The 27,646-nt window shown below is 44.5% G+C and overlaps 1 protein-coding gene across 1 annotated transcript in view; it reads right to left on the minus strand.

Moving 5' to 3' along the window:
* Positions 1–20,520, minus strand: part of HS3ST3A1 (heparan sulfate-glucosamine 3-sulfotransferase 3A1) — a 90,740-nt gene extending 70,220 nt beyond the window's left edge. The window contains exon 1 of the mRNA XM_068530750.1: positions 19,922–20,520. Within this exon, the coding sequence (XP_068386851.1) occupies positions 19,922–20,520 (599 nt within the window). The remainder of the gene's footprint in view (positions 1–19,921) is intronic.
* Between the last annotated feature and the right edge of the window lie 7,126 nt (positions 20,521–27,646).

Here is a 27,646-nt window from a genome sequence, read left to right on the forward strand (position 1 = left end):
GTCATTACAATATTTATAAAAAGGTCTAACAATATGGTTAGAAAATGTTTATATGACACTCCTAAATGATAAAATTTCTAACAAATTGTACATATGCCCTGAACCTAATTAGATGAACAAATTTAAAAAATATGTGACACATAGTAAAATGCCTGAGAGGAAATACATCACACTGGTTACAAGGCTTGTCTGTACTGCATTTGCTACATTTTCTGTAATGGTATCCAGTCAGCTGTGCTATAACTCCAACATATGCATTCCTAAAATCCCTCCACTACATAAAATCACACAATAAAAACCATAGAGCTTATGGGGAAAATGGAGTTAAGGTACAATACTCTCAAAATTTATCAGTGGCAAATTTTTTGAAAGGTAGGAACCTAATAATAACGGTACCCCAGTTTTCACACTTTAACTGGTTAAGTGATTCATAAACAGTACAATAAATATGACACTTGACCTTGAAAAAGCCCTAAAGTTTTCTAGTGGAATTGCGCATTGGGAGGGTTGCAGCTTGGGAGTTATTGAGAAGTGGTGGAAAGCAGGTTATCAAAAATGGGACGGGGGCTTCCCTGGTGGCGCAGTGGTTGAGAATCTGCCTGCCAATGCAGGGGACACGGGTTCGAGCCCTGGTCTGGGAAGATCCCACATGCCGCGGAGCAACCGGGCCCGTGAGCCACAACTACTGAGCCTGCGCGTCTGGAGCCTGTGCTCCACAACTAGAGAGGCCGCGATAGCGAGAGGCCCGCGCACCGCGATGAAGAGTGGGTCCCGCTTGCCACGACTAGAGAAAGCCCTCGCACAGAAACGAAGACCCAACACAGCCAAAAATAAATATAACTAAATAAGTAAGATTTAAAAAAAAAAAAAAAAAAAAAAATGGGACGGAAAGCTGTTCTCCAGATGTAGATGAATGTAACTCAGAACTGGCTCTGAGCTGAGGTGGCTGGTGGACAGTTGAGGCACATTGTGTGCACATGTGTGCACGTGTGTGTGTTCTTACACGACTCACTTCAGCTGAGTGCAGTTTTCTGCATTCATCTAGTGTTTCTTGCTGATGAAAATGTACACGAGCTACAAATGTACAAATCTAAAATTGGCAGTATACGCAAACGGTTTCCTAAACTATGAATTCCACTGGAACAAACTCAACATGTTCGAAACAATCACTCTAGCAGAACTGCTGTATTATCTTTCTAATAAATAAATAAACGTGAATGTGAGCTACAAAAATCCTCTTTCTAAAGTGGTCTACACCCTCTGCACTCCCTCAAAACAACTAGTCGCATGAATAAAGAATAAACAGATGAGATTCTGCTTGGCAACCAGTAGGCAAAAGAAGCCAAGAACTGACTAAATAGTTTATCCTTCAAATAAGTCAGGTTATATCAGTGTTTGAAGACATATCAGAAGATTATCTGTTGACTAGAGCAGCTATGGAACTCATTTAGTATACTTTGGCCTGTCAGATAAGTATTGGGCTAGATGACCTGGAGGTCATTTCTAATGCTAATAATGAGATTCTATGATAGTGTACTTATTTCTTAATAATTAGATAATTTATTTGGGGGTGAGAACAAACAAGTTCAGTTCCGAGAGAATTGAGATTTAGTACAAAGTCCGTGAAACTCAAACAGGAATTGAAAATCATAAAAGTAAATTCGGTCACACTGTTCTGAGCCTAAATATTTCAAGTTTTCAAAAACTGTTTATGATACATTTCATATTTTGTTGTGGCTGTGTCTAAAAAAAACTGCAAATCTGTCTTATTTCCATCATTTTTATACGAACATACGCTATTAAACAGTCTACATTACTTTCCTCTGATTACGGATTCCTCTTTCCTTTAACTACCGTCTTAGCGTTTCTGTGCCGGCAGAATACAACCCACAGACTCAAACTTGTAAATATCACCTGAGAACAATATGAAATTTTCCTCTGATTTTTAAACTTACCTTGACTTAAGCAAACAAACACACGCACAAAAAAGGCCTTTCCTGGGACACAGTTTGCCCAACAGAACACTTCCTTTTTTCTGATGGATGTGAAAAAAGGGGAAACAACTCATTTGGCAAAGTATAGTATATCATTACTCAAAGCTGGGTTCAACAGTTCAGATTTTTAAGGCCTTGGGAGTAAGGAAAAGAATTTTCTTCATTTAAGGAAAATTATTTTGCCCACGCTTTCAAAACGGAGCTAGCATTCTACAAAATTCTGGTAAGAGGCGCTCAGAAGTCAGACGCCCAAATCGATACCTTGAAATTGTTTATATATTTAGTTATTATGCAATTTCAAGAACTTACTGTTTTGAAGGGCAATGATTTCACCCAAACCTTTAAAACTGTGCTGCAGATTATGACAATGGGTACATATACGTCCTATGTTCAAGCCAGTGTACTAATGGAGCTGTTTAAATAAACTATTATTTATTTGCTTTCTTTTATGAAGGAAGGGGAAACAATACCTGAAAGAAGAGAGTCAAAATATAATCTATTTGAACGGATACACAACGAGGTCCTGCTGTAGAGCACAGGGAACTAGATTCAATGTCCTGGGATAAACCATAACGGAAAAGAATACAAAAAAGAGCGTATACATATGTATAACTGAGTCACTGTGCTGTGCAGCAGAAACTAACACAACACTGTAAATCAACTATATGTCAATAAAAAAATCAAAAACATATATATATATATATATATATATATATATATATATATATATATATAATCTATCCCTTGACGTAGTTTGACGAACAATCAGGGGATTGGCCATGGAATGAGACATTTCATGTCCAACAGATTTCCAAGTATTTCATAATAATCACCTTTTACATCTGCATACCCCTGTTCATACATTGTATCATGTGACTCATGATTTTCCTGTTTCCTCTCCCCCAAGAAATCGATAATCTATTAAAAAAACCATATTTGAAATACTGCCATATTTTTCTGAAATCCTCTGTTTGTCGTAGATAGTAACCCCCAGCAGACACACTGATGATATGTAAGCAGACTGCACAGTTCACGAGGTTCAGACGTGTGTTGATTTTGTAGACGCAGATGATGTGAATTCCTGTGAAGGCACACAGCCGTTCAGTCTCCACGAGTGTGGGGAGATGCTTCTTTTCGAGAAAGATCAAGTGGACAGAATAATGAGGACCTTTACTGGAAATGATGGCCACAGGAAGGCTTGCGGACGGGGAGACACACAACGAGGGGCAGGTGCGAACATTTCCACATCTGAGAATTTCAGGACTCACGAAAGTCCCCAGAGGTATCTACCGAAAACATCAAGGGTGCCAGATCCGAGCCAGATCTGAACCCGCTTTCCCACTCCACGCCTCTCCACGTGGGTCTCCGGCTCCCTTTATTGGTGGCCTCTGAAGCATTAGCTCAGCAGTGTTTCTCTTTCTTCTCCCCTTCTAGTTTTCTACTTTCTCCACTGCTGCAATTGTGCAGCCCTCTGGCCATGCAATGAAAAGTTCTCCAGTTCTGTCACACAAATGCAAAGGGCGACACGGTGGCCCGCTTCATTTTAATCAGGATATTAGATGAGTGAAGATTTCATGCAGTCATTTGTTTACACTTAAGCCCTCGAGCTTTTGAGTTCCTTGGTTCTCTGGACGTCTCACCCCACCCCCCCTTCCCTCCTCCCTCATCCTTTCCAAATCTCACTACCAGGCTGACCTCTCACCACACTCTTTAAAGGTCCACCCTCAATTTCTGAGTGGACTAGAAAGGATCATCATGGTGAAATAGATGAATTATTTGCAATACCCTAAGACTAAACCTAGAGAGATGCCATGAAAACAGTTTCTGAACTTTAGATACGCGAGTCCCCTTATTTTAAGCAATTTTCAACTTGAAATGTCCTTCACGTCCTTTCCCTAAGAGCCTCTATGAATCAGAGAGAAATGACTGCCATTGACTTAAATGAGAAACAAACACTACAAAAACAATTTTTTTTCCCCATAAGCAATAGATCTGTGAGTCAGACAGTAGGAATAAGTTGGTTTGGTTTTCTCAGGTTTTTCTTTTTTTTTTTAATGCTTTCTCATCAGCAGCAAAATTTCCGGGGAAAAGAAAGGAAAATATTAAAAGCGTTACAAAGAATGTCTTCTATTTGGTATTCCTAGAGAAGAAATAAGATGTCACCAATGGGGACTTCCCTGGTGGTCCAGTGGGTAGGACTCCGCACTCCCAATGCAGGGGCCCAGGTTTGATCCCTGGTCGGGGAACTGATAACTAGATCCCGCACACATGCCGCAACTAAGAGCTCTCGTGCCGCAGCTAAGACCTGGTGCAGCCTCAATAAATAAACAAATAAATAAAAATAAATCTTTAAAAAAAAAAAGGACGTCACCAGTGAAAGAATATCCATGGTTGAAACTTTAAACTTCAGTGTTGGTGAGAGAAAACACAAAGCATTCAGAAGTCTTCATTCTTTCAGGGAATTTTCAAGTGAGTTTTCAAAAAGACGGAGATTCTTAAAGCAAGTTTCTTTTGCTCCCCAGCCTTGCAATGGAGTTTAGAATAGGCTGGTACAGCATCGCCTTGAAAATTAGCCACTACACTTTTACCAGAATGTTCAAGAAACTTAAACAGGCCTGTCAGATGCTACTTGTGTTCAGTAACTAGCGCAGGAAGTCTTAAGCATCCATCCAAAGAGCACGGTCTGCCAATTTAAAATAGAAGACTTCCTAAAACCTTGTGATACAGAAACTGCTGATCAGGCCACCAGGCCTAAGTAACAACATGCATGCAGAAAACAGGACACACAAAATGCAGTAGCCAGGACAGAAACATACTAAACACATTGTAGAAACCTCCTTTCATATAGGGAAGTTTTATTTACATGGATGACCAGCCATAATGGTCATAAAGCGAGTAGGAGGACCCCACTGGCCAACTCAATCCAGGAAAAAGAGGGAGACAGCAAAGGTCAGGCAGACACACGGGTGAAGTTCATCACACTCTCTGCCTCTTCTGAGTAATTTTCTTTTACCCATCAACACACTGCCCGCTGGCTTTTGTCACACGCAACAGCCCACCTGGTCTCAGGGTCACCAATAGCTTCCTAGTTGACGAGACAAACATTCTTTGGTCCCGGACCTCTGTTCACACCTTCTGTAGCATTTCATGCCACTGACCTTGAAACTGTCTCCTCCCTGCTACTGCCAACGTTTTCTTAGGAGAATTTTAAACGTAGCAAAAATTGGTAAGAATTGTACAACCAAACACCCATCTACCCACCAACTAGATTCTAAATAGGGGTTTTTCTGCACTTTTATTATCACATATCTACATCTCCCTCTACCCATCCATCAATTCATCTCATCCTTTTGAATGTGTTTCAAAGCAAATTCTAGACATCAGTACACTTCCCTCTGAACACTTGTGCGTGCACGGCATAAACGGTAGAAACGGCCCTTCTTTGGGGCAAGAACATAACCACGTTCTCCTGTTCCTGCTCTTCCCTCCCTGCCCTTGTGTCCTTGCTCCACTCTTTCATATCTCGGCTACAGTGATGGCTGGCACGGCCTCAGCCATCAGGCCCACGCTGGCCCCAAGCCTGACCTGATCTGTGGGCTCCAGACCACCTCGAGGCTCCATCCGCTTGATGGGCCTAAAACAAAGCTGTCTGCTCCCCTTGGTACCTGTTAACTCCTTCTGTGTCCCTCCCTATGACAGTCGCACTTAATCATAAATATCCCCGAGCTAGAAATCGTCCAGTGTTCTCCAGTTTCTGCCCCTTTCCTCCTTGTCAGCATCCCACACAAAGCATCCCACACAAAGATTCCTTCCACCAAAACGTCCAGCAAATCTCCTTGCCACCACTTCCCATGGCCACGGCCCTGTTCTAGTTCAAGCCTCCACCTCTGTCCTTGAGACTCAACAGCCAGGGCCTTGGTGTGCATCCCCCGCCCTTCCCACGCCACCTCGGATTGGGCTTCCTGGGCAGAAGCAGAGGACGTCTGCGGAATCAGCTCTCTATGGAAAGCCTTCAAAACCCCTCCCCTGGCCCTGCCTCAAGAGCCGCAACTACCCAATATGGTAGCCACTGGCCTCAGGGAGCTACTGAATACTCGAAATGTGGGGGGTCGGAATTGAGAAATGCCGCAAGCATAAAATGCATATGAGGGACTTCCCTGGCGGTCCAGTGATTAAGACTCTGTGCTTCCAAGGCAGGGGGCACGGGTTCGAACCCTGGTCAGGGAGCTAAGATCCCACATGCTGTGTGGCACGGCCAAAAAATAAAAATGAAATAAAATAAAGTGTTAAAAAATAAAATAAAATAAAATGCATATGAGATTTGGAAGATTTTGTAGGAAAAATGCAAAATGTCTCGTTGATAATGTTTTATTGTTGATTACATGTCGAAATTATAATATTTCAGACAACTTGGCTTCAATCAAAATATTATTAGAATGAACATTGCCTCTTCACCCCTACTTTTTTAAAGAAGCTACCAGAACATTTAAAAGGACATAAGCGGTTCCCGTTACATTTCTGTTGGACAACGCTGATCTAGAATAAAAGTCCAAACTCCCTAAACGTGTTATTGAATGGTCTCAAAAATCTTTTCTGACACTTTGATCCCAACGTGATGCCTCACTCTTCACCTGCAAACTCGGACTGTTGACTGAAACTGCTGGGTGGCATTGCTTCTCAGGACAGAGGTCAGGTGACCCCATCACAGGATGCCCAGGCATCCAAAAGGCAGACGGAAGAATGGAGAAGCAGGGGAAGATCTATGTAAATTAAACAGGTACTCAAGTACAAAGTCAAGGAAACAGCAAAACGCATTATTAAGCTTTTGTAAAAAAATGACCAAAGACTGTCGATTTGTCTATTCCAAAGTAGAACATTTGTCATTGAGCATATGAATCACCGTTACATGCAATGCCACCATGCTGAACAAGTCTGCATATTTCAAAAAGTTCCCACTGGTCACTGCCTGGGATGGACACTTCTAGCCTCATCCAGCCTCGAGGAGCTATTTCTGAGCGGCACCTCGCACAGGGGGTCCCCCTCAGCTACACCCTCAGCACCTCCCATGAATGTTCGTGGTGGATACTCACATGAGCATCACATGCTAAGTAAAGTAAGGGAAGGTCCAGGGACATCTCTGAAGCTTTTAGCCTATCCTAGAAGTCTGCAAACCAGGCCAGGGAGCCAAAGGCCTGTTTTGGTCAATAAAGTTTTACTGGAACATAGCCACACCCATTCATTTACATATTGTCTAAGGCTGCTTTCCTGCTAAAAAGCAGAGTTGAATAGCTGTGACGGAGACCATATGACCCACGAAACCTAAAACATTTACTATTGGCCCTTTCCAGGAAAAAAATCACTGAGCCATGGCCTAAGGCATCATTGTTTTTGTTAAACAAAGAGTGAATCCCTTCTGTGACAGGTACAGTTCCAGGGCCCAGAGATATAAAGTTGAAAAAGACCAAGGTTAGTTTCTTGAGGGACCCTGAAGCACGTTCACTTTAGTCTCTTCACACAGGACTTCTGCTCACACTGGCCAGTGTTTTTCAAACTTTTTTGTATTGAAATCCACTAATAACAAGTACATTTACATCCAATCTTTCAGCACACACTGATCTGTTTATGTATGTACATACCTGAACCAAGCCTGTCAAGATAATATTTGCCCGGCTTACTACCTGGGATTCACTCTCTTATTTTATCCTGTTATAGCCCCTTCCATTAAAAAAATAATAATAATTGGTTTTATTATACACTAATGTCTTGGGATTCACAGTTTGAAAAACTCTTTAATACACACCAGCTTTTTGTTGCTAACTCTGACCTTCACTATAAGCCAAAGGTTATAAACTAGCAGCCCCTCTCCTCCAGATGAAATTGATTTACTCCCTCTATGCAGAATTTTGGTTTGTGTTAGGTTTGGTTTTTAATATGTTAATTATTTCTCAGTATGTCTTTTAAAAAATCAGTATCCCAAGATTCTTTAGAAAAATCAGAGGGCAGGGCAATCATGAGTCTACTTTCTTTCTTGGCAACTGTCAGCTGGAGCTGAGAAGTGGTTTCTCCAATGTCTGCTTCCAACTTGCCACCCTCTGCCACAGGGCAAATGCACCTGAAAATCCCAAGAATTTTCATCACAAGCATTAGCTCCCCAAGAACTCCCCCCCATATAAATATAAAACAGATCCAGTGTGTTTTCTTTCCATCATTAAACCCTAGCAGGGCATTCTAGTAGACCCTCTGGCTTTGGGGAAAGCCTTTTTAACAGATACTGTTGTAATCTCAAGTCCTCCTACACCAAGAAGAAAGAGAAAGGCCTCATTAGAAAGAAAAACAAGCGGCCTTTATTTCTTTAAGAAAAACCCACAACATTTGATGAAAGAAACTACAATAATTAAAGTCCACCAGAAAATTAAGAAAAAACCCAGATGCCAGTTTTTGTTTACTCTAAAGCTTTGTTTGTAAAATGAAATCACTTCATCACTGCAGCCTTTTCTTACCGCCAGAACTTTTCAAAACATCGATTGCAAGCAAACATGGCTTCAGTTAAGAAAGGTGACCAGGGGCGCAGTTAGCTCTGGGAATGTAACTTTCGTTGCAGCTTAATCCAGTTCCCTTTTTAAATACCTGAGTTTAAGGAGAATCTGCAAAGATTTACGACCGTAACAAACACACCACTTTTGCATTTGTCATTCAAACCAGCCTGGCAACTCTGACACTTCCTATTGAAAGGAGAGCTCTAATCCAAGTAAGAACTCTGAAAAGGGGAAAAGGAATTTTATTCCCATAATTTGATTGATTACTTCCTACTCTGAACACTGGAGAGAGAAAAAGCAAACTTTTTTTCTGTCTGTAGTTGGATTTCTCCCACTAATCTTTTACAAGCAGGTAACAACCATGAAACACAAATTACTGACAAGGATCCACAGGCCAGCCGTGCTAGCTGGGTTCCAAAATCTATAAGCATCAAAATACTGGGGAAAACATCTGAGATGAAAACCACAAATGTAAAGATGAATTGATCACTGACTATATTCAATTCAATACTTTTAATTCACCAGTTCTGGGAGGAGAAAGAATAATGCTATCAATTGTTCCATTCTCTGGAATAATTTTGCCATCGATACAAACCCTCCAAAATGATATTTATGTAATTCAGAGCATGCAATGGTTTCCCAATTGTAGTCTCCAGAATTTTACCCTGAAAAATGGAAGCTCTAAGCTCTTGTCTTTTAGCTTAACCTTGGGCAAGGCACCCTGTTTTCTCATAGGCAGAAGACAATCTCTGAGATACTTTCTAATTCCAACTTCCTTTATGGTTTATGATTCTGTCTGGTTAGAGCCAGAAGAGTTCAAATCAACAGCCATGCCTTATTTGGCAATGATCCGACCACTACAGTAAAGAGCTTGGCACTATTAAGGACCAGCTGGCAGGATAATTAGATAAAAATTATTAATAACAATAATAATGAAGATAGAAGAGTGCTTGGGGGTAAAAATTGGGCTATGGCCTGATGGGGAATATTAACATTTCTAAAGAATAAAAAGTGTCAATCAAAAAGTGCAAATACATGTATATGGAAGGCTGAGTCACTTGGCTGTGCACCTGAAACTATCACAACATTGTTAATTGGCTATACTCCAATACAAAATAAAAAGCTAAAAAATAAAGTGCAAATACAGAAGAGAGTGAGAAAGATGGACTTTGGCATGACTCAGCCATAGCTGGTTGGGGGTTTCCTACAAAGTTGAAGACACCAGGGAATGGGTACAACCACCAACTCACCTTGCCCCACTTCCAGGAGCAGCCAGCCACCTTCTCATATATCTCTGACAATATTTTGGCTTCCCCATGCAGCCATTCAGAAGGAGGAAACTTGATCATTTGGACCACTAAACAAAGAGGTTTTTTTCACGGTGATGATTTTTCAATGGGTGTGCGAAAAGTCAATTGAATGGCTCAGGATTTCTGATACGATCAATAAGATGAGCTCTGTGATCAGATTGTATTATTTCTTAAAAAAAAAAAAAAAGAATTACACAAAAAGTAGAGGTGGTTTTAGTTATTCCAGACAGGGCAATAGACTCACAAGGATATTTAAAGACTTAAAAATTCGCTTTGTCAACTCTACGGTGATATGTTGCCTAGTTTTTAACTAAAGGTCTAAGGCCCAGAATCAAACATGTCCAAGTCCTTCTATCACATGGGACAGGCTTTCAGTCCCTACCACCTCTGAGCCACTGATGGCTGGATATCTAGGCAGGAACCACACTTGGGCAATTCCATCTGAGAACATGATGCTTCCCAGCAGTGAAGCATTGGCATAAGGCAGGTGGACTTGGGTTCAGCACTAGTTCTACTATTTACTTGACTATATGACCCTGGGCAAGTTACTTCATCTTTTTGAGCCTCAGTTTCTTGAGCTACAGAAGGTAGTAAATCATAGGACCTACCTAATGATATTAGTCATATTAATAAAATATCCAGACTACATGCAGCAGGTCATGCAGTAAAATCTAGCAACATCCAGTGTGGGCTCAACAAATGAAGCTATTATTACCTTACATCTAAAATGATAGATAGGGCTTCCCTGGTGGCACAGTGGTTGAGAATCTGCCTGCCAATGCAGGGGACATGGGTTCAAGCCCTGGTCTGGGAAGATCCCATATGCCGCGGAGCAACTAGGCCCGTGAGCCACAACCGCTGAGCCTGCACGTCTGGAGCCTGTGCTCCGCAACAAGAGAGGCCGCGATGGTGAGAGGCCCGCGCACCGCGATGAAGAGTGGCCCCCGCTCGCCGCAACTGGAGAAAGCCCTCGCACAGAAACGAAGACCCAACACAGCCAAAAATTAATTAATTAATTAATTAATTAATTTTTAAAAATAAATAAATAAAATAAAATAAAATCATAGATAGATCATTCAGACAGAAAATCAGTAAGGAAACATTGGATTTGAACTACATGTTAGACCGGATAGATCTAACAGACATATACAGAACATTCCATACAACAGCAGCAGGATGCACACAGAACGTTCTCCAGGGTGGATCGTATGCTTGGCCACAAATCTAGTCTTAACACATTTAAGAAGACTGAGATCATATCAAGTATCTTTTCTGAACACAATGGTATGAAGCTAGAAATCAGTAACAAGCAGAAAACTGGAAAATGCACAAATATGTGGATGTTGAACAACATCCTACTTAAAACCAATGAGCCAAAGAAGAAATCAAAAAGTAAATCAAAAAATATCTTGAGACAAACGAAAATGGGATCTGAACACACCAAAACTTATGGGATGCAGCAAAAGCAGTTCTAAGAGGGAGATTCATAGTGACAAATGTCTACATTAAGGAAAAAGAAAATCTCAAATAAGCAACCTAACTTTCCCCTTAAGGAACCAGAAAAAGAAGAGCAATCTAAGCCCACAGTTAGAAGAAGGAAAGCAATAACAAAAATCAGAGTGAAAATAAATGAAATAGAAACTAAAATGACAGATTTCGTCAAATGTACTTTGCAGGGTTCAAATAGTTTGCTATTTTTAAGAAGTTTCAACATGCATGAAGAAAAGCATTATACCAACTAAGATGGAAAAATGTCAAACAACAAGCCCAGAATGGCATTAAATCACAGAAATTATTTTTCTCTACATAAGCATTTAGTAGCCTGTCCTTTGCACGATATAGGTTCATAAGACAGATGCAACCAAGGTAAGTGAGCCAACGATTAAGAGGAAATACTGTTATCTTCTCTGAGTCTCAAGATGTACCAGGTGTTGTTTTGTTTTGCTTAAGTAAAAATGTGATTTTAATTTTGACAGTTGTTAAAAATATCAAAGGAAATGTTTTGAGGCAGATTGTCATTACTCTATTAAACCTGAGCCTCTGAGGCACAACAGAAGCAAAAAATGCCAGCGTGCTACCTGTACAGGAACTTAAGAGTCTGATAACACTGGCATCCCAGGCTTAGCTGTTCCAGCAGGAAGGACCACCAGGATGCCCAGGTCCTGTCCTCCAGGGCTCTGGAGGTTGGATTCTCTCCCTTCCACCCTCTCCTTCAACCCCGTGATTGCTCCAGGTCTGCTTTGCTCCCGTGGCAGATCCCATAAGCCAGGGTCTAAACCGAAGGTTAAAGCACAAAGGGCAAGGAAGCAGACAGAACATTTAAGCTGACCCAGAAAATCCAGACTGTGTTGTCATCTGAGCTGTAAGGAGTGTCCCCAGGCACGGCCCCATCTCATCACCGCATCACCAGCTTCCCCACCCCTGACAACTGCCCCTCCTACACCGGAGGCAAAAAAGCCAGATGCCCACATCAGATTTTCCTCTGACCCCTACTTCAGTTCTTCGTGTTCTCAAAAACTTGCCACCGACATCAGAGTTTTTGCTCTCCAGGCAGAGAGGGATTCAGTCAGGGCTGCGTGACTTTTTATACCTTCTTGACTTGACACTTGCCAACCATGAAGAAGAGACAGAAAGACAAAACAGTCTCTGTCCGTGTTTCAGAGACAAGAGAGTAGGAGGGGAGCCCTGAGCCGATTTTCTTATGAAATAAGCTGAGGGAAAGATCAGCATGTCTGGAGCAACAGGTGCTGGCGTGGAGGGAGCTGGCAGGCTGTGCTGGGGGCCCTGGGGAGGAGAGGACTAAAGGGCTGCTTGGTGGAGTGTTTCGGGATGACCCCTCGCACCCTCTGCCTTCTTTGTTAATGGTGTTCTTTTCCCTTCGGTTTTGGAGTCATTCTAGACAACAAAACCGTAAAAAAAAAAGAAAAAAAGCAGTACAGAAAAATCTCAAGAGACCCCTTCAGCCAGACAGTTTCCCCTGAGGTTGTCATCTTCCATAACCCTGGTAAAGGATCAAAACCAAGAAATCAACCTTGGTATGACACCGTGAACTAAACCACACACATCAGTCACATTTCCTCAGTATTCCACCAATGCCCTTTCTCTACTCCAGGATCCAGTAGACGGTACCAGACTGTATTTATGCATTAGCAATTAGTCTCTTTTTTCCCCTCCCAGGGTGACAGTTTATCGTTCTTATTTTGTTATTCATGATCTCGCCATTTGTGAGAAATGCTGGTCAGGTATTCTGTGGCTGTACCATCCATTCATGTTGGTCGAAACGTTTTCTCACGATTAGATGGGGGTCAAGGATTTAGGGGAAGAAAACCCCACAGGTGAAGCCCTCCGCCCTGCCTTACACCAGGGGATACAAGATCTCAACACGACAACTAGGGAATGTCACCCTCAGCACTTGGTTCAGTGGGGTCCGCCGGGTTCCTCCACCATAGCGTTCCCATGTTCCCCTTTCCCCCTTCCTTACTTTTTTTTTTTTTAAATTGAATTATAGTTGATTTACAATGTTATATTAGTTTCAGGTGTACAGCAAAGTGATTCAGAGGTACATACATATCTATCTAATCTTTTCAGATTCTTCTCCCTTATAGGTTATTACAAAATATTGAGCATAGTTCCCTGTGCTCTACAGTAGGTCCTTGTTGGTTACCTACTCTATATATAGTAGTGCATACCTGCTCACCTCCCTCGCCAGGCCCTGGACCAAAGTCACAGGAAACAGTCTCCCGCTGGAACTCTGAAAACACCTTCCTATAAAACTGTCCCACATGGTGGATCTTCCCAAAGTGTATCTCAGGTGTGTTAAGGGTTAAACAGGCTTCTGGGTGCTGCCTGTTAAGAACCCTGGGACCCTCCTCCAGAGCCTGTACAACACAGGGATAGAAATAAGACTGCATTACTGATGTTGAAACAAAATCATCTGGGAGTATTTTCATGTGAAGCTGGCTTTCAGAAACAGGCAAAACACACTTAACAAAACTGATCTGGGCATATGGCATTCCTTTCAGGTACACACATTTCTAATATAAATCTCCTAATCACTTCTCTCTTCTTTTTCAGGTTTATTGTCAAGGCAGGTCTTTTTTATTTCTCTCCAAAGGGTAACCTCCCTGCCTGAAAGAGCCGGCTCAGGCGCAGTGGCTGTTAAAGTGCTACCCAGGATGACTTTCCCTCCTTTTTTAAAAAAAGTGAGACCAAACATACTCTGATCATGATGAGGTTTTCCAAGTCCACCCTTTGAGTTCCTTGCTGACTCTCCCTCCCACTAGGTGGCGCTAAAGGTCACATTCTAAGTGGGCTGCTCTCAAAAGAGTCCAGGAAGAGGATTTTTTTTAACCTTTGTGAGAGTATCACAAGTACGAAACTAACGGCAAGTACTAAACTTCCTTCTTACTAAGCAGTTCCCCTTTCCTTTTTCACATTTACTGCCACCTGACAGCTTCTGAAACTGAGCAAATCTGAACTTCTGGAATCCAGCTTTCAAGGAATCACGGAATAAATGTAAATGTTAGAGGCATAACGGTCATGACATGAGTGATATATAAAATCAGCAGTTGCATCATTGGAGGCAAGCAGCTGGGAAGACGTTTCAATTCTCTGAACTCAGCATTTCCTTGGTTTCTACGTTCTGTTTTCACATAAGTTTAGTTCACGTAAGTTTACTATATCAATATTCCCCCTCCAAAGAGATTTTTTAAACTGTATCAAAAGAGCAAAGATTTTAAAGTGCTTCTGAACATTTTTTTAAGACATTCTTGAAAACGCAAAGACCAGGGAGCTAAAATATTACTTAGGTGCAATTTCCTCTGGTTACACATCAAAGGCATATGTTTTAATAGGAAACCTCATTTCCACAATTACGATTCATCACTTAAGGAAAAACAAACTTTCTAAAAGCTTCGAGTCTAATATCATTGGGAAGCACACGGAGAAAGGACGCTCTTTATCAGCCCAGTTCCTGTTCCTTGGGGGAGGAAGATGAGCCCCTAAGGGAAATTGCTACGTCTATCAAGTTCCCAACCCAGCCCAGCAATGTGACTGATGTGCAATCATTCAAATGCATCCCGTAGAGATAGCAGGCCTTTTTTGTTTACACCAAGTCAGTTTGTTTGCTCTGTGACACTCTCCTACTATGATGTGAGCATCTGGTCTGTGTAAGGTCAGCCCCTGTTGCCATTAATTGCACAGGCTTATTTTGTTCTCATGACCCCTCCAGAATACAGATTTGGCACGTACTCTTTCTGGGCCAATCAACAGACATTTCTATGAGACAAATATTTTGGCCAGAGCGTTTCTGGATTTTTTTTTTTAAGAGGAAGGCAGAAGATTACAATATTGTGGAGGATTTTCACTCCTATTTGGCTACGCATTTCACGTACACTACATCAGCGCATGATAAATCTCGTCACTACAAGGGAATAATCACTCACATAAGGTATTCCAATTCCAGGCTATACCAAACATGGTTTTGCTATTGTTGTTTTTAATGCCTGGACTCAATAATCCTAGACCTTGTTCCACCCTGGGTGTCTGATGCTGCTCAGAAGTTCCCCAGACACTAAATAACTTTTCTGTTATCAATTCTACCACATTCCCCACCTACTGGGTACCTGCTCTTGCATACATGTGTGTATGGGTTCATGCGTGAACCTCGTGTGCCACACCCACACCCACACACACACACACACACACACACACACACACACAGAGAGAGAAATGAGACTGTTGGACTTGTCTTGCTGGGTTGGTCTACTGGCGAGATGAACCCAGGGCAAACAAAATGGCAGCACGTGGCTTCTCAAAGGGGTTCTTTGCAACCTCTCAGTTGATGGAGAGTGTCCAGTCAGTGAGGGCTCCAGGGAGCAAATGCATGAAAGAAATTGGGCCCTCCCCACCCCCCCCACAGACATGTACCCTAGACTCAGGGCCCAAAGCTGCTTCTCCCCAATTTCCCCCCTACCTCTTATCCCTTCCAAGGTCCTTCGCTTCCCTCTGAGGACACAGAGCCCCTTTGGATGTCAGTCCCCAGGACCTTGCATGGGTGGCCAGACTCCCTTGGCTCGAATTTCACTTCCAACCCTTCATGTAGAAGGGCTGGTGGCTCAGGAGGGTGGGAAAGTACACACGGAGGTACTCTGCAGCTGCTCCCAGCTGCTCCGAGATGCCGATCGCCCCCGATAGGAACCGAAAGTGCCTCTGCTCAGCCTGCCTCTCCCGTGGACGTGATAAACAAGGCGGTGAGTAGGAAGGGCCAGAAAACTTCACGTTCTGATGAAGCCATGGAAAGAACCAGCTCCTAAACTCCAAGCTGAGTCATCTTTGATCTTTCTAGATGCTACAGAGTAAAATAAGTTTAGCGACATTCTTCTCTGCAGAAATCATCCAGTCTCACTAAAGAAAATGAGTCCAAATATAGGAAAGAGACATGCTAGCACAAGAGATTAGATGATGAACACTTACTATCTTGTCCCCAAATAAAAGACTGAAGTGTTACAGAATCCAAACATTTGTATTCATATACCTATATAAATATATAAATATATATATATACATACATATATATATATATATATATATATATATATATATATATATATGTGTACATAGTATATATAAGCACACACATATCTTTAAATACTTTATAAATAGGTATCTTTTGTCTTAGGAGAAAAATAACCATACCCTCTAGTTGGTGCAGATATACAGGCAGAGAAGGGGAGGGGCTTCTTTTAGAATGCCAAGTTCACCTGCTCTTGAACCACAGCAGAGGCTTTTGGTCTTAACTTCCAGAAAAGATCTCAAAGTTCTGAAGGTAATGAAACAATTCCCCCCTTTTCTTGAGGAACCCACCACACATCCGATGGAAATGGAGACCGCTCACGGTGAAGGACTGCTTTCCTGTGACACACAAGCCACAGACATTTGTTGTCCTGATATCATGTCAGCTAAACTAAGTAATGTGGAATGTTTTTTAAACCCCACCAGAGTGGAGTTTCATATCCAGAAAAGTCCACTGAAGCGTCCTACATTATCATCAACAAATTTCCTGGCATATTAAAATGTTCCTTTATTTCATTTATTTTAGAGTAATATTAGGACATTTTTAAATCAATAAGAATAATTTCCTTTTTAGAGATTTTAAATAAATTCGTTTTCTTGGCCTTTACTACACATTTGTCCAAACGAAGAAACCACTGATTACACTGTTCTTGGGATGTAGTTTATAAAGTACTTTTAATTTTTTTCCCAGAGAGAGAAATTTATTGCCACATCCTAACAACAGGCGTTTTTAACTCTCACACTCAATTTCCAAGAGACTTTCTTCCAACTTCGCAGCAACAACAGATTTGTCCCGTTGTCAGGACGGTAGGGGGCGCTGCCACAACAAACTATTATGGCAAATTGAGAGAATTTTCACTGGGCGAAAAAACAAGGCTAGACATTATGATTCTCCCATGTCAATGAGCATGTAAAAAATATTGTACAAATTTTTTCCTCTTCCATAATTCACTTCAGGGTTCAAATACTAGGGTTTTCTTTCTGTTCGTGTGTGTGTGTGTGTGTGTGTGTGTGTCTGTCTGTGTGTGTGTGTGTCTGTCTGTGTGTGTGTCTGTCTGTCTGTGTGTGTGTCTGGTCATAAATGTGTGTTAGAAACCCTATATTACAATTTTGGGGCTGACTGAAGAAGGTCTTACCGAATCCCTTTACCTAAAATACTGGCTAAACACAAGCAGCTAAAACGTGCCTAATTCTGTGTGATTTTTTTGTCATAGGTAAGTCTTCAGTCTATTTCACAAACATCTAACTCCAAGTTCAGAGCCGAGATGAAAGAGAACTGTAGCAAAGTTTCATTAAATAATCGCATGATCCAGGCCCCACAGGTTGGACTTTTTTGAATACTTTTCCGTGTAATTGAGTTAAACTTAAACTTATGCGTTCAATAAAAGACCATTGCAAATGGTAAAACAAAGACAGTGCTCCAACACTTAGAAAATTAAATTCACCAAACCATGAAGTCTACTGTGCAGTTATTTTTGTAACCACCATAAACTGCTTTATAAAACTCCTCTACCGAAGTAAACAATCCAAGGCGATATTTACTTTATAGCATGCCTCCAGTTTCCAAACGAGACAGCAGCCTAAAAGTTCATGACTTTTTCTTCTTCTTTTCCTTTCCTGGTTTTGTTTTTTGTTTTTTTTTTTTTAAATACTTGTGTTTCTAGTTACTTTGAAACCTTCCCTCTCTTGCACAAGCTCAGAAAGGTCAACGGAAAATAAGATCCAGCTCTGTGGATATACTGTGCCCCCAAATACTCATTTCTGGAATAGGAAGAACCAGTCCTACTTTGTGGAAATAAAGGCTATATAGCAAAATGAAAATAAAGGGTTTTAGTACTAAATATTTTCCCATATTTAATAGCACCTCAGAGTCCAACACTGTCTTAGATGTTTTTGGGCAGGCGGCTTGAAATGTGTTCACTTATAGCCCTGTACCAGGCCACATTCAATGCAAACTGCTATAGATAAGAGTTTCAGGGGTCTTTAATCACTTCTTTCTTGTGTCCTTGATGGAAAAAACAGAGCTGCCTTTGTGCTAAGAAGAAGGACCTGTTGTTTCCAGATTCAACAGGTCATTTTTATAAGAACTTCCCAGAGGATACAACATAAATGACAGAGACACAAGGGGATTTTTTAAGTGGCTGATGATTTTAAATGATATATATTCTATAGTAAGGGAAGGTTGTTTGTTTTCCTCTCCAACGAATGGAAAGTTACTGTTTTAAACACGTTTAATGTTCTAGTTCGACTTTTAGGACCAAACGTTTTCTCATGAGTTGGGTTACTGTAAATTTGCTTCCTGTGCTTGACCCTCAAGTAAATAAACTTGTCAGATCACATCCATTTCTCTTTGGGGGATGAATGGTTAATTGAGAGGGCTTTTGAAATATATTTAAATGGTATTGTAACTTCTGTCCTATCATTTCAGTTAAGATAACAAGGAGACTGCAAATTTAATGAACAAGATAAAACTTTATAAAATGGAAAATTCTGGCCTGTTTTTCCATATACTCAGAGGAAAGACAAAAAGGCCAATATTTTATGGCAAACAAAATCCAGGTGACACTAAGATTTATTAGAGTTTGGCTTATTCTATTATTAAAGGTGGCCTGAATTTGAGAAGACTGGCAAGTTTAAGATTAAGACCTAAATCAGACTTGTTTCCTACACTGTATTCGGAGGGTTTTTCACAATGTAACCAGGATCCCTATTTTTCCCCACTTTTCTTCCTTTCAAAACATTTTGTCTACCTCATTTTTAAAGGGAATTGTTTGGAGATCTTTAGAAAAGTTTCTGCCAGTCCAGAGACAAAAGGTACTCTTCCCTACAAATACAGAAAGCATTTTATACAAAGTCATTCCTAGCCCCAAACAAAAGTTATTGCCAACGAAGCCTTCTTTAAAACACGCTGCTCTCACATATATCTCCCCAAAACCTAGAGTCTAGTTCTTGACACTTTAACTGCGTCTATATTACTCACTACCTAGGACAATTAGGCAAAGAGTTAAGGTAAATAAATAAACAGGCGATTGCAAAGACTGCGTTAACCGCAGGGAATCGCCCAGAAGATAAAGAAGAAATAAAAACAGGCTTCCTTGGGAAAGGGATCCACTAGGTCACATATCTAGTAATTGGTGAACAGGTTTCTAACTCGGAAGAGACATGTTTCTTTTTTTTTTTTTTTTTTTTCTCTTTAGCTACGCACAGGGAAACTTTCACAAAGCAGGAGAAAATGATGAGATTGGCTATTTGGGGAAAAGGGAATTCCAAGAACTAAAGAAAAACTCTGCAAGGCCAAAATTTCCTTCCCACCCGCTCCCTCTTCCCCGGAAGAAGGCAGGGTGGGGAAGGAGACCCCTCACCTTAAGGACAACTACCGATGACCCTCTGCCCTCTGCATGAAACCGGGGAGGGCGATGAACTGGGTGGGCGTCACCACGGGCCCCTCGAGCCCCTTCCCCGGGCTCTGCCCGCCCCCGCCTGCCCGCCTCGTCCGGCCCCAGCTCACCGGTACCAGGCGAGGCCCTTGTCGTAGCTGCGGTCGAAGAAGTGGGGCTCGGCGCCCACGGCGCGCACGTCGGGGTGCACGCGCAGGAACTCGAGCAGCGCCCGCGTACCGCCCTTCTTCACGCCGATGATGATGGCCTGCGGCAGCTGCTTGCTGCCTTCGTCCAGCAGCAAGGCCAAGGTCCCCGGCGGCGTCTCGGCCACGCTGCTCCCGGCCCCGGAGCCGCCGGGACTCCCCGCCAGGCCAGGGGGCTCCTCTTCCCAGGCCGCCACCTCGCCGTCTTCCCGCGGCGCGGGCGGCCGGCGCCTCGGCCACGGCTGCACTTGCAGGAGGCGCTTCCCTCGCGCGGCCGCGGGCCACGCCGCCGGCTCCCCCGGGCCTCCCGCCGGGACACCGCGACCTGAGGCCCCCGCCTCCTTGCCACCGCCCGACCGCCCCACGACGGGGCCCGACAGGGTCTGGCAGCGCTCGGCCAGGCAGTAGAAGACGTAGAGGGACGTGAGCAGGGAGCAAAGCATCAGCAAGAACTTCCGGAAGATGCTGCGGGACAGCGGCTCGGCCGAGGTGGGGTGGGCGCCGGCCGGGGCCGGAGGGGCCATCCTAGCCGGAGGCGACGTCGGGCAGCGCGCGGGCCATGCTAGGCCGGGACTCCGCCAGGTGCCGTGGCATCCTCCGGGGGGGCCTGCGCGCTGGACGGAGACCACATCGCCCTGCGCCCCTGCGGCCGTGCGAGCTGCCCGGGCGGCGGCAGCCGAGGCTCCTCGGGGAGACGGAGCCCCCGGAGCCCCGCGCGGGATCCCAACCTCCGGTCGAGGGGGCGGGAAGGGGGACGTGGTGCCGTGCTTAAGAAACCATCGTCTGAGACTCGCCCAAGTCCTGAGCCCGGGGCCGCGCTCGGCGCCCCCGGTCCCCGAGAGTCGCCGGAATGGGGGTGTCGGCGGCGGTGGCGAAGGCGTGCGTCTCAGCCCCGGGCCGGAACGGCCTCTCGGCGCGAGTCCCAGCTCAGCGATCGTGCATCCCTCGCTCGGTCCCGGTGAGGGGACGCGCGGCTCCGGGGCCGCTGAGCTCCGTGCGCTGCAGACCGCGGCGGACACAGTGCCTCCCAGCCGCCGCTTCCTCGGTCCCCGGCCCGCCTGGGCGCGCGCTCTCGGCCCCGGGGCGAGGTCCCCCGAGTCCCTCTACCCAAGCGGGAGCCAGAGGGTCCGCGCCGAGCCGTCCGACCCTCTTCGTGCGCTCCCGGCCGCTCCGGCGGCTCTCGGGCCCCGCCTGGGAGCGGCGTGGCCGAGCCGGACTGCGCGGGACCTGTCAGCAGCCGTGGCCACTGCGCTCGCCGCCTCCCGGGCCGTCGCTGCCGCCACACGTGGGGCTCCGAGGGCAGCAAACTTGGCGGTGACGTCAACGGCCAGGGCCGGACCAGCCCCCGGACGAGCGCAGCGGGGCGGGAGGGGTGCGACGGAGAAAAGGTGGCGCGGACCCCGAGGCGGCCGCCCAATGACATCGGAGAGGGCGGGGGCGACAGGGGCGACGCCCCTTCCCCACTCCCCCCACCCCAGCCGGCGGCCTCTTCCCCCCTCGGAGCGCTGCCGGGTCTGCGGCGGCTCCCGGGGCGTCTGACTGACAGCCAGGGCGGCCGGATCCCCAGGGGCCTGACTTCCACCCAGCCAGCCGCTCGCTGGATCAGGGGTTCCCAAACCTCTGCGACGCCGCTCAGCCCTTCGCAGCCCTGACCCCTCCGAGGGCCCTGGTTCCCTCCCTCCGGAGTCGCGACATCCTTCCCCCGCTCCGCCCCGCCCCCCGCCCCCCGCCACCTCCGCGAACCTGTAGAAGTTTTGTTGGCGGAGGTTCCCGGGACCGAGCCGCGCGCCACGCCCCCATTTGTCCTGGGCGAACTGAATTCCTCCGCTGCGGCTTCGCCTTCCACCTACTCTGCTGTCCACTGCCGGCTCCGGAGCAAAGCCTTTTCTCCCCACAGCAGTTTTTGGTGTTTTTTGTTTTTTGTTTTTTCATTTGATTTTTTCCTTTGTATTCGTTTAGGATGATCAGAGTTCCCCAGGAACTGGAAAGGAGCAACCTCTTAGGAAATGAGCCAATAAATAAGGGGAGAAATTAAGATTTAAAAAATTGTATCAGCTACAATTCCAAATCCATATGCCCAGTTTTTAAGGGATTTTTTTAGTGTTGCTTGCACTAGTGTGTGTGTGTGTGTGTGTGTGTGTGTGTGTGCGCGCGCGCGCGCTCGCCTCGCTAAAGGAGTTATATGTCCTTTCCTAAGCGGTTTCCTCTTTCCCTTGCCTCCCCTGACCCTATATCCTCTCCCTGCGCTCCTCGGAGAGCAGGTCAGGAAGGGATACAAATCGCCTTGCTGTTTAATGGAGGGAGGTGGCCCGTGGAACCTGCATGGGGTGGTTTTTAATTCCAGTCCGATTTGTTCCCGATTTCTTGGCTTCCTCGTCTCGGCAGGACGCCCCGCAATGTGGGCGGTAGCCTGACCTCCTCATACCCACCCTTGCAAGCTGTGCAGGCTGCTTTCGGGGCGCGCTGCGGGTGCTGACCAGGGCTGGCAGCGGCAGCAGAGCTAGGGTTGCAGGAAACTCACAGGGGAAACTTCTGCTTCCTGTGCTCTATCTGACGTGGAATTGAAGTCCTTTTTAACCTTCCCAAAGGGGACCTGGTGGTTCCGACTCGGCGCCTGGGTGGAATCGCTGTGTTTGTGCCGGTTGGATAAATACTCAGGACTGGACGTGGTTTTCTGTTTATGAAGTGCCAGTCCCAACCTATTCTGTAAACTAGTGACGAGCTTGTTAGGTTCCACTGCCGTAAAGCAATGGGCTTTTACAAGGATGAACAGTAAGTCCTGCCAAGCTTTAATGCCTCTTTGTGTCCTAAAATTGGACATCAACAATCTAGTTGAGGTTTAATACTAACTTGAGCTTTAATATAGTCTAGTTTGTCTCTTGGGATTTCAGTCTGACTTGCAAAAGTAAGACCAAAAAAAAAAAAAAGAAAGAAAGAAAGGCAGTTTTAAAGTTATTCTGAAAGTATATGCAATCCCATAAATGTTTACAAACAAAACATGCTTGGGTTTTCCCATCTGGAAAATGGTGGTCGCCAAGTTCCCTTCTAGCTCTAACATGGTAGGATACCATGCGTTTTGCTTTTACATTCCCAGCACAGGTACTTCCTTTATGTGGGTATTAAAGGGTTCTAAGGACCACTCACACCACATCTAGCTCTAGGGCAGCTCTGTACATTAGAAATAAAATATAAGCCATGAACACAAGCCTCATAGGTCATTTAAAATGTCTAGCAGCCACCTTAAAAATGGTAAAAAGAAGCAGGTGAAATTAATTTTACTAAGATAGCCAACATACCTAAAAATGTGATTTTACCATGTAGTCAATGTAAAAATTACCGAGGTCATTTATGTTCTTTCTTTTCATACCAAGTCTTCAAAATCCAGTATGTGTTTTACACTTTCAGCACTGCTTTATAGGGACGAGCCACATGCCAAATGTTCAGTCACCACGAGAGCTAGTGGCTCCCATGCTGGACGGCACACATGAGGATGTTGTTCTTGGTGAGAGGAGTGTCTGGTGTCGATGTGCATGGATTCGTGAATGGTTCTCCTCAAAGAATTTTGGGTGCTTCACGGGACCTTTCATACCGCCACCCTTCCCCCCGAACACTGACACATCTCGGGAACAACGCTATGGCGCTCCACTGCGCCATTCCTTGTTTTAGGAGCTTATGATCTTAATGAGACAAAACGTACACACACTCTTTAGAACGCAAAATCGCGTCGTGTTCAGCTGAACACAGGTGTGCTGCCCACTCACCAGATTCACATCCAGCTCCTGGATGTGCCCTGTCGCTTTCTGTCCCAAAGCACATGGTGTTTCGACCTAGAATGTACACCCTCTTCATCCCTCAGATGTCAGCTGTACACATCTTTAAGGATGCCTTCCCTCTGCATCCCCTGTCCCTGGTTTGATCGTGTCTCCTGGTACAGGTTCTCAAAGTTCCTGGCAGTTTCCTTACAGACTTGATGAGGGTTTGCAACGTTACGGGTGTGTGGTGATGTCTGTGTTTCCCCGTTAGAGTCTGAGTACTCCAAGGAGCCGGGAACCACTCCTCAGTGGCACACCTGGAACATCTAGCATATTACTTGGTGCAAGGAGATGCCTGGTGAAGATCTGTCGATGAACTAATGAACCTAGAGGATTGGGGGCTGGGCATCCCAGTCTGAGAGAGCACCACATAGAAGCCAAGAGACGGGAGGGAGCATAGTGCAGTGTAAACCGCTTGTGTTTCAGTGTGAACCAAGTGTGGGCTGGCCTGGGGAAGGCACCGGGGGGGGGGGGGAACTAGAATTAGCACAAAAACAAGACTAGAGAAGAACGCAGGAGTCTTGATAATTAGCTAGAAATAAGGAGGGAGATTTGGTGGAGGTGCTGGATTTCAACATGGGTCTTAAGGAATTGACTGGGGTGGGGGACATGATATTTTAGGTCACAAGGAATAAGCACTAAGGTGTCTGCTGCAAGACACAGACAATAAATGTTGAGTAATGCCCTGTGACCGAATCTTCATTTATACTTATTTCAGCCCTAAGGAAGTGTTTCAGTGCTCTCTCTTTTAACTTAAGAGACAAAAATGTTAGGGTCTGCGATCTTCAGACTTCAAATTCAAGTGGCTGACTTCTTGTGCTCAGTCCAGGAATAGTGAAGGTAACATTTTAGAAAATTACTCTGCGAGCTGAATGCTGGGTTGGTTAGAAAAGCTTAGATGCAGACAACCCAGTGGAGAGTCCAGAGTTAGATGTAAGCCATGAAATCATAAAATCCCAAACTGTAACGTTAGCAGAGGGTACAAATAGAGAAAATCTAAAAATATCTTACAAAGAAACATAAAATCTGTGATAGGGCAGATGTCGCAGTGAAAGAAAGCTCAGAAGCCATTCCAAGTATCGCCACTGAATGGGTCCTTCTCCAGTTGGCCTGATGTGTGTTTGCTAGTCGGTTTTTTCATCTGTCTTTGCAGTTGGGCATGCTGGTGAATGCTCTAAATTGACTTGGGGACCTGCGAGTAGGATTGGAGAAATGGAGCTGAGTAGGTAGCAGTCAAATGGCCAAGTGGGAGTTGAAGGTAGATCAAGTCACTATCAGAACTGAAGACACAGCGTTGGACACAAGACCGTTCTCACCAAAGGATGAAGCAGACGTGACAAGAGGTCCCAGTGACTATTTTGATCACTATGACCCTTACTCATCTCATGTGGGGGGCAAAATGGTTTTCCCAATCTCAGGTGACATGTTGATTAATATGTATTAATGGCTATGCTGTGAGTCATTAAGAGTTCCATTAAAATAGAAAGATCATCAAGAATTCCCAAAGTGAGTGGCATTTAAGAAGGACCTTGTAGAAGAAGGAGTAAGAGTTTTGCAGATGGAGATGAGCATGGTGGTAGTTCCAGACCGAGAAACAAAATAAACAAAATTATTACAAGACAATATTAAGAAGCGTTCTTACCACCATTAGTGACCAATATTAGTCTTTGTAGTTTGGACAAGAAAGGATGATGAGGGAGAGAGACTAGTGATATCCCCTGAAGGCCAGACATTGTGCTGGGTGCTGGCGCTGCTCCTACTAGGTCTTACTCTGAGTGGATGCTCAAGGCTTTTCTTGCCATTTCTAATGTTGGAAGAGGCCAGAGTTTCCCCAGATATAGCCCTCATCCTGGGAAATGTTCCATAGCAAAGTATTCTGTGATAGAATAAATTTGAAAGACTACCCTCTCTTGAGCATTCCTGATAAACATTAGCATGTTACAGTCTCTGAAGTGACTTTTCAGTGAAGATACCAGTTAAATTTTGCTTAATCCAATGTTTTCCAAGGCTTTTGGACCATGGACTCCCATTACCGATGCCCTATCCAATAATATTCCTTGTTCTCAGGAACACGTATCAAGAAATGTAATCCTAAACTTTACAAAGGCTTGCTGTTGTCAGGAACTTCGAAGGACAAATGTTTTCTGAACGTACAGGAGCCTCAGCTACAAATAGTGAGGGTTTGGTTTACTTTGAGACCAGGTGGGGGACATTTCACCAAGTATCTGGATTTTTCTTTGTTCTATTATTTCTCCAGGGACCCACCTCCCCCGAGGGATAGGGCTTTAACTAAGGTCTTGACAAATGGTAATTTTCATGAATTATTGATTTAGCCAAAAATAATTGGAAAGCTTGATAATTACACAGAGATTTTCTCATGCATCTTGCTTCTGTCCTGAGTCAATTCTTTCCGATTCTGTGACATATGAAAGAAATGGGTGCAGGTTTTGAAATACACCTTATTAAGAAAGTAAATTAGCATGCAAAAGGATCAAGGGACATTTTCAGTAGACTGACCACTCAGGTTCTCAAAATCTCCAGGCTACAATATAAGTTAAGCAAGAAGAAATAAGAACTGTTAGTTGAAAAGCAGGACCTATTTAAATAAATAATAGAGAGCTAAAAGTTGATTCAAGGAGGGCTATATGGTTATTTTTCATTTATTCTCAGTTTCTCTTCTGAGAGTAGAGGATGCTGAGTCCATAATTTTTTCTTTGGTTTATTATAATATTGGTATTTCTTTTATTTAAAAGATATCACATACTTTTTATGGTAGTAGATCAAAATTGAGTTAATCTTTTAGGTGAACTTTAGAAGGATGTGGGGCATAAATAATAGACCTGAAGGATAAGGGCCGTCAGAGTGAGTTTCCTTGGTCCTCCACCTCTAGAGGAGATCTTTAAACTCTCCTTATGCTATAGGAGAAGGAGGTATGAGTCAGAGGGAAAGGAGGAGAGCGACAGCCTGGTGCTTCCTATCTGCCCCCCTCCCAAGGCAGGAGCTGGAGGAGAGACATCGACCCCCTGGATGAGCCGAGGGAATCTGAGAGCAAAGGGGCCTTGTGCCTCGGTCCCCAGGCAGGACCCAGGGAAGCGGCGAGCCTCAAAGAGCTACCCCACCTCACAGCGGCTTGACAGCAGAAGAGGAGAAGGGCTGTGGATTCCTCAGAAAGCACCAGCAACAACTCCCGAGGGGCCCCTCACAACTCCAGAGGCACGGAAGAAGAATCAATCAGCTGAGAGGGAGCAGGGTCTGGGGAAGGATGCAGGGTCTGGAGAAGCCTGGGGGTCTGGAACAAGGCATGACGCGACTGTGATAGGCGTGGGCTGGTGACCAAGGACAGGAAGGACAAAGTACAGCCCATCAGACGCCCAGTGGATGGGTGACAATGGCCAAAACCCAGCTTCCCTATGATATCTTGGCATCTCTAAGACCAAGCAAGAGATATGGAGTGGGAGCAAAGACTGGGGGCAGGGGGAGGGAAGGGGAGGGAGGGGGAGACCTGAGGGTCCCCAGAAGGGACTGAGATTACATTTCTGTCATTGTGAAAAGCAGGCGCTAAAAATGGAAATCCAGCTCCGTTTTCAGAAGCATGAGAAAGTTACTTTGTGCACACCTGATTTCCAGCTTGAGATGTTCGTGCTCATTACACTCTCTGAAGTAGGTGTAGACCCCGAGGCTCAGTTAACTCATCAGAACATATAAGGCATGCCTTGACACACCCATGCATAGCACCTCTTTCAACAAATGTTTTTATTTTCCTTTTTAGTTCTGATTATTGTCTCTACACAATCATATAGCTTTTCCAGACATATTATTAAGCAACTGAGTGCAAGAC

Source organism: Eschrichtius robustus, chromosome 20 (assembly GCF_028021215.1).
Source record: "Eschrichtius robustus isolate mEscRob2 chromosome 20, mEscRob2.pri, whole genome shotgun sequence".
NCBI classification, from domain to species: Eukaryota; Metazoa; Chordata; class Mammalia; order Artiodactyla; family Eschrichtiidae; genus Eschrichtius; species Eschrichtius robustus.